Below are 8,444 nucleotides of genomic sequence, written 5' to 3'. Positions count from 1 at the left end.
ATTAATCCTCCTTAGCCTCCTATTCATAAAGTATAAACATTTGTGTTTACATGGATAAAAGTTGTATTGAACGGAATTAATTAGCAAACACTCTAGAATCAAAATAAACTACGAATAAACGAAAACCGACAGGACTTTTTGAATGCCCTGGTATATTGATATACTAGGTCTTTAGAAAAGTGTTTCTTTATGAATTTATGTTTATTTTTCAAAATTAACTGAAGATAAGGAAGATATAGTCTGCTTATTTTCTATTCTGTTCTATTGATTAATGTTGTATATTTTAAATTCAGTTTTCCATTGATTGAAGAAGTGAAGAGCCTTGATACTATTTATATTAATTCATCTCAATTGTGATTCTATGATTGCTTTTGCTTTATTTGCAAATTACTATTTCGTTAGATTTGTTTATACATTATTTATTTATATATAGTTCCTTTCTTTTCTTTTTTGATAAATTAATTATTTTTTTTTTTTAATTTCAGCCTGAAAATCTACTTTACTATAGTCCTGAAGAAGATAGTAAAATCATGATAAGTGATTTTGGTTTATCAAAAATGGAAGATTCTGGGATTATGGCTACTGCTTGTGGAACCCCTGGCTACGTAGGTAAGACTGAAGCCAAAACAATATCATTATTATTCATAAAAGGCACTGTATATTGTTGTCTCTCAAGAGTTATTTTTAAATATCTTATGATTTAGTTTGTTTTACAAGTACTTTATTTTATGATTCATAGCTGATTCATTGTTTATCTGTAATATATTAGTTTATTTTGTTTTTCCACCAAACAACTTATCAGACTGATTTCATATACTGTGCTTTGTAGCAGCCCTTAATTTTATTTTGGCCTCATTTAATAATTGAGCTTTTCTCTCTAATCTTGTACACGATTATAATATTCAAACCTAAAAACTTATCTTGAAAACTTGTGAATGTAGACTATTATTAGGAATTGAAAATTAACCTGCTTCGTAGAATGAAGAATAATACTAAGTGGCATTTTTTTTTAGTCGTGAATCTTGTAAGCTGTTACTGTGGAACCTAAAATTTAGCGATAGCGAACCACCATATAACTAAAACTCACTTTAATGAATTTTTAGAAATATCCTTAAAATAGCCATTTCATTTAAAGAATAATGAATACAATACTTCTTAATTATACTCTATATAATGAATAGAGTATGTAAACAAACCGCTATATAACAAATTTAAAATACTATCAGAAATAAATAATTTACCTTTTTCCAAAACATTCTCGCAAAGATAATCTCTATATTATGAAAATTACTTCTAAGTAATAATTGTTAATTAATTCTATATGATAAATGTATTTCCCTCAGTAAAACGAATGAACATGTCTGGATATGAATCTTTGTGAACTATTTTAAAACTTGTCTCTCACTCCTCCCTGATCATATTTATTTAGTTTCATCTATTTTATGACCTAACACAATAAATTTTGTTCGTAATTGAAGGACACTGTATGTGTCTTCTAACAAGCAGTAACGGTATGCATTAAGTGTTGAAACAACAAATCATATTAGTTTAGTATTGGATAACACTAATCAACGTACAGTGATTTAAAGTATGTTGTAAGTACCATTACTTTTCTAATTTTGTAAACTTACTATGTACATATTTCAATTAAAATTTATTTTATTACCTATATTAATTACACATATTATTTCCATGGTTTCTATTCACATCTTTTGTCTAACTCAACCTTATATTTTGTTTCTTTATTCTAGTATTATACTACTTTATTTATTAATAAAGACAAAAACTTTATTTCATCAGTTACATATATTTTCTTTTTTTTATTAAAATTTGTTTTCTTTCCATAAATTTAATTTTTAATTTGGATTTTCTCTTTAGGAAGTCATAAAATTTTGTTTGAGGTTAATAACTTCCAGTTAAATGAAATTTGTATTAAATTATCGTAACATGGTACAACGTTTCGGGACCACTGTCCCATATTCATGTACTTTAAACCTCATAATTTCATATTGGAATTCATGTGACACTTTACACTGTTCTCTCTTTTCTACCATAACTTATATATATATATATATGTATATTTATTTTGTTTTTATATTTATTTATATATATATAAGTTATGGTAGAAAAGAGAGAACAGTGTAAAGTGTGACATGATTTTCTATATGAAATTATGAGGTTTAAAGTATATGAATATAGGACAGTGGTCCCGAAACATTGTACCATCTTATGATAATTTAATACAAATTTAATTCAACTGGAAGTTATTAACCACAAAAAAATTTTTATGAATTAATTTTTAATTATTATTAAATTGATATATTCATTTCTACGTTTCTTTGCATTATATAATTTAAAATTTTTTTTTCCTTGAGTATGTTATTCTACTTACATATTTAATTAAATGTTTTATTTTCCATTTTTTCATCACTTTATTTTTGCTAATTTTCATTCTGTATAATTATTTACTTGTGTCATTCTCTTTATATTTTCTCTTTTTAATTTTTTTTTTTTTTTTGTATTCACTGGTTATCTTGCTCTTTGTTCTTAGCCCTGATGAAGACTAGAAACTCTGGCCTCAACTTTGGCACAATTAAATAAGTTGTTTGTGCTTTTTACTGACCGCACCCTCAACCATCTTCTCATCATATTTTATTTATTATTTCTCAAATATTAATTGTTTGATGATTACTGATCATATAATACACATACAATAGAAGATTGATTTCCATACTTTCATTATATAGAGGTGAAGTATATGAATCTCACAATGACAAATTTTTAGCCAAACAAACTGCGATATGTGGAACCTTGATTTAAAAATACCCTTCATCTCAGGAATTTTTTGGAAACTCCTTGAGATTTCTTATATCAAGATTCCCCATTGCATTGAGGTTCTCTCATCTAACTCATTTTCAAGATATGTAATTGAAATTGGAGATGAGTCTATAGTTTTAATGTTGATTTTCAATCATGTCTCTAATTTTAAATTTATTTGTTTATAGCTCCTGAGGTCCTAGCCCAAAAACCTTATGGAAAGGCTGTTGATGTTTGGAGCATTGGAGTAATTTCATATATTTTACTTTGTGGTTATCCTCCTTTCTATGATGAAAATGATGCTAATTTGTTTGCACAAATCCTAAAAGGTACTTATATTTTTGAATTGAATATCAATGATTATTATTATTGAATGTTTTTTTATTTTTATTTATAGCTATTTATAACTGTATTTACCTAAAAACACATTAAGTAAATTTTATGTAAGATCAAAATGAAGTGATACTGGCATGTAGCGAATGGGTAGTTTCTCTACATTCCTGTATCACTCTAATCATATTTCTTCACTAGAAGATCTCTAGGCCATCTTCTTCTCATGTGCCTTTTGATAATTGTCAGGAATAGAAGAAGAAGCGAGGTTAGGAACTAGAGGGTTTTGATGGTTAGCGAGTTTATAATGGAAGGATTGATGACATCAAATAATTGGCTTACAGATAGGATTCATGTTAAAAAAAATTGTCGAGAATGAAGAATTTGCCCAGTCTAGAACTTATAAAGTTAATATTATCTTTTCCTATAACTTAAATATTTCAGTATATTAATTTTATTTTCACCTTTGAATTCTGTAACACATTTATTAAATTATCAGGAAGCTCAAGACATTGGCCTTGATAATATCCTTAATTAAATTCAAATTTTATTCAAGAATTATGAAACATAATTTATGTTTGTTTTAGGTATTAACTATATAATAATCAATTTAACTCTTTTTTATTATTTATTTTTTTCTTTTCTATTTTGATAAGGCAACATTAATTGCTTTGTATTCTAGGTGAATTTGAATTTGATTCACCCTACTGGGATGACATAAGTGACTTTGCAAAAGATTTTATTCGGCAATTGATGTGTGTAGATGTGAAGAAGAGGTACACGTGTAGACAAGCACTACAACATCCATGGTAAGAAAACTTAGAATGCAATATTCAACATAAGTTTTTATTAATTTTTTTAACCAACATGCAATAAGTGGTTATTAGTCCTGGGCTTTACCCACAATTCTTTTGCAACCACTAAGGCTTTTAAGTATGTACTCTGTTTAATGATTTGTTGTTATAAGATCTAATGTGGAATTTAGGGCAATTTCTTGTTGTTTAACTTTATTATAAGGAATAATAAGAACACCCTGTCTGTGTAGACCTATTACTATTTTTTTCGGTTAGTAAAACAATGAAGGTCTTGTTTTTGAGGAATTATGCTGAAACCTTAGTACCAATACTATTCCATCAGAAAAAGACACTTAAATGTGCAGATCAAGGCAGAAATGTTAAGGTAATTGCCCTACTATGTTTCATCAACATATCATTGGGTAAAGAAATCTATGAAGAATCATTTTATATTTATGAATCATAAAATAATCCAAACAGAAACACCTAAGGAAGAGAGATCACCCTCCACCTTGCAAACACATTCCAATTGGTTTCGTCCGCAATTTAGTGTTGTAGCTTCAATTTTAATACTCCCCCTACTTGTTAATCAATCCACTGATTTATTATTCAACTTTTCTTTTTCCTGAAGCTCTTACAGAAGTAATGTGAGGGTGTAATTAGTGGCCACTTGAATGCTAAGAAAAATCACCTATCTTTATTTACTTTACTCCTTCCTCAGTCTAGAAAAACAGATGATTAATGGTGGCTATTACTTAGGAATTTGCTTCTTTGCAAGTGCTATGTTCAGTGAGATAAATTTTTTATATCCCATTTCTTCAACTGCTTTAGTTAATTCTTCAATTAAAAATCTTTTTTATAAGAGAGATACAGGATATACTTTATTGCATTGGTTTCCTCATTAATGTTTTTTTTAACTGTTGTTTGATCCCTGAAGCAAAGTAGGAGCACTTTCTCTACAATGTGAAATGCTCTAGCATTCTCAGTCCATTATTCCTAATGTCATTTAACTCTTGCTCCTTTCTACTTACTGATGAGAAGTGGGGTAGCTCAGTAGAAAAGGAACTAGACTCCTAACATTGGGGTCCTTGTGGCTGAAATTAGAGAACTCAACTCTCTCTATGGCCTGCAATGGTGTAGATTAATCTTGAATAGTTTTGAAATCACCAATTCATTTGATTTATTCCCTTAGGAGGCTTATATTACAAAATAAGTTAACCTCTCCATCAAGTTCCTCTTCAGGGAAGCCGCCCAGTTTGATTGATTTGATATTTGTTCAGATCTCTTTTACTTCTATCTGAGGTCTTTGTTCATACTAGAATATGGTCATCAATTACCAGTATACTGGCTCAGTGCGTTGAATTATTTTTACATTGCCTTCTTAGAAGCTTCTTTTTCTTAAAACATTTTGATATTTACCATTACAACTTAATACATCTCTAACCAGTATCTGCCTGCCAAATGTCAAGGATCTTTTATTAAGGTTATTACAGGTTGAACCACATGAGAGGAAGTGGCTATGTTTCTGCCTATTGGTTGCCCAAGAGCGACTCAGATGGGTTAGTAGTGTCCTTAGTAAAAGACATCTTTAAACCCATCCCACAAAAAATCTCACCTTGCCGCTCCCTGTTGTGTGGCTCAGCATCTTTGGGAATCTTAAGGATTTCCTATCATTGTTAAAAAATCTTAAGGATTCTCAAAAATCATTCTTATTCTTTCATTCCCTTTACTGGTCATTAATTAGTATTGAGTATGCTAGGATTCTGGATATAAAATTACTTCAGGGGTTGATCTGTCATGATTTTTATTAATCCTCCTTGAGCTATAATGTTCTTAACATTTATCTTTGCAAAAAATTGTCAGCATCAAATCTATAGTTTCATCTTGATATTATCTTTTAATGGCAATCTATTTTAACTAGCTATTCTGTTACATTGAAGTTAAAGAGAGGTTTATGTTTTCAGGATTTCAGGAAATGCTGCAAGCAATAAAAACATTCATGGAACTGTATCTGAGCAACTAAAGAAAAATTTTGCTGCTAAATCAAAGTGGAAAGTAAGTTATCCTAAATTTTTTTTTTATTTGAGCTTATTACTTTCCTGTTCTTGAGTGGTCAAATGGGATTACGCTAAGCTTCTTATTAGATTAAATAAGATTTATCATTTTTTTGCACAAAAATGTCAGCAATGTAAGAGGCAAAATTCTCATTTGTGGTTTTCTGAGGTACTACTGAAAAAAAAGACTTAGTGCAAAGTCAGCAGCTAAGGAAATGTTTGTTATGTAACATGAAAGTATGGTACACACTGATGTTTCAGTTTTTTAGTTCAGGTGGATCAATTCTTGAAACAACACATATAATTTGGTTAATTGGGATAAAGCTATACTTAAGTAAGAACACCCTGTGCATTATTCTTGCTTAGTTAAAGAATTTTTTTTAGAAATGGAGGGTTTCAGAATCTTGCTCTACTAGAACTTAGTTCTAATCTGACTATTGTGTTTTCTAATCAATGGCACTTTTTTGAAAGATTAGAACTTCAAAACAATAAGGGTGTCAAATCAGGATGTGAAGAATTTTTCTCCCAAATAGCCAAGGACTGGTATAACCATCAAATTTGAATTCTGACTGTTTAATTTAGGTATTCCCCGGAGTAAAAGTTGGGGGATATTACCCAAACTAATTTTTATGTGCTGGAACGGCTGGTTTGAATAAAGAACTACTTGTAATTTTCTGGTAATAATGTAGTGGACTGTATTTATGATAAATTGATATAATATGCCTTTAAAATAAAATACCTCTATTCTCTCTTTATACGTTTTCTGACACAACTTGCTGTAGAGTTTGGACAAAATAGTTACAATATGGTTAGTTTGTTAGTGATAGTTTTGGTTTCATGACATTAATTGATAAAAATATTACATTTTACTTGTTTGATATTCTTGAGGCTTGAAGGTTGGTTCTGGTGTGAAATAAGGGTTCCCTCTTGGTTCTTTCTCCTCATCCTCCTGCCACCGCCGCTGCCTCTCTCGCCTGAGTGTAAAGTTTTACTTCCTCATCATTATTATCATAAGAGACCTTGAAGAGTTCTGCCCTCTTCTTCTCCTGTCCAGGTCAAGATGGCTACTCTCTTGGTTCTAACCCCTTTGTTTTGGGGACCAAGATGGCCGCCCAGGCTTCGTATCGCTTAGCTTTGCCACTAGATCATCATGAATATATGTTCAGAAGTGAGGGGGCGCCTTACTTAAACACTGACAGAAAGATGGGTACAGTACTTAACTATGATGGTCTATATTTTGAAGAATAACTTTAATTTTAGATTTTATACTAAAATTGAAATAAAAGTGATTATATACACCAAGACTTCGGTAACAATCCAGAATAATGATACATTTAATGTATGACAATTTCTGGATAGAGTAATTATAGAAAAAGAGTTTCAGCTTTACTATTCAATAAAGCTAGATATATGAAAAATGGATTCATACCACTTTCCATAATAATGACTGTATTGATTATTGTATTAGTAACAGAAACTTAAAATATGTTATGATTGCATTTTTAAATCCCCATGTTAAATTTTAAGATGCTAATTTTGTTATTTGTTTTTTCTAGCAAGCTTATCATGCTGCCACTGTAATACGTCAGATGCAGCGTATGGCTCTTGGAAATGCTGCTGGATCAAATTTTTCCAACCAGTCAGTTAATGGAGTTGTACAGTAAATTTTCAGTTTTTAAATTATATCTGTTGTTATGGAGGAGTATGTGTTAATCAGTGTTTTTAATATTGATACATATCGTTTATATATAAAGTATCTAATGAGCCCTTAATTTAATAAATTAATTTTCTTCTATTCATGTTTGGGATTTAATGAAATATATCTTTTCTTAATACTTTATTTTATATTTAAATTTTATACTTTAAAAAAAAAAACATTTAAACTAATCGTCTTATCATGCATTTTAGGGAATATATGCATTCCATAATAACATTTCTGTATCATATAAAAGGCAATGTTTGAATTATTTTGAAACTATTGTTCCAAATCGGTACAGTAAAAATTGGGCCTAGTGCAATGAAATTTAGTAATGTAAAAATATAAAAAAAACAAATTAATTACTTTTATCACATCCTAAACTTTGAAGGCTGTGTATAAAATGAGTCTCAAGTGGAACTATCCTACTAAGTGTGATTCCATTTAGTTCCACAAGCTTTATTAACAAATTTCAAGTAAAAAAGTGTGGTTATAAGTGCTTAATTGTCTTCTTTAGTCTATTAAAGTATCACCGTTATTGCTAAATGTTTTTCTATATATTTATGAATAAATTTAATTTTGTATAATGTTAATTAATAATTTCAAATGTAAAATTTTTGATAGTTTGAATTATTCAACTAGTAGAATCATTAGATTTTATATTTATTAATGGTTTAACAATTGAGAACACTGCATGTGTATATGAATGTGTTCATATATATCTATGTATGTTTGTGTGTGTGTATATATATA

At 29.2% G+C, this 8,444-nt stretch overlaps 1 protein-coding gene across 2 annotated transcripts in view; it reads left to right on the top strand.

Moving 5' to 3' along the window:
- CaMKI (Calcium/calmodulin-dependent protein kinase I) overlaps positions 1 to 7,860 on the top strand; it is a 22,968-nt gene extending 15,108 nt beyond the window's left edge. For both annotated transcript variants that reach the window (XM_014435959.2, XM_014435960.3), the window contains exons 5-9: positions 486 to 609; positions 3,006 to 3,146; positions 3,830 to 3,956; positions 5,906 to 5,996; positions 7,552 to 7,860. In XM_014435959.2, the coding sequence (XP_014291445.1) occupies positions 486 to 609; positions 3,006 to 3,146; positions 3,830 to 3,956; positions 5,906 to 5,996; positions 7,552 to 7,659 (591 nt within the window). In that variant the 3' untranslated portion in view covers positions 7,660 to 7,860. The remainder of the gene's footprint in view (positions 1 to 485; positions 610 to 3,005; positions 3,147 to 3,829; positions 3,957 to 5,905; positions 5,997 to 7,551) is intronic.
- The last annotated feature ends 584 nt before the right edge of the window (positions 7,861 to 8,444 follow it).

The sequence above is a fragment of the Halyomorpha halys genome, unplaced genomic scaffold (assembly GCF_000696795.3).
Source record: "Halyomorpha halys isolate HHAL.00 unplaced genomic scaffold, Hhal_1.1 Scaffold1750.1, whole genome shotgun sequence".
NCBI lineage: Eukaryota > Metazoa > Arthropoda > Insecta > Hemiptera > Pentatomidae > Halyomorpha > Halyomorpha halys.
The sequence above is the reverse complement of the archived record's forward strand: the minus strand, read 5'-3'. Positions and strand labels throughout refer to the sequence as shown.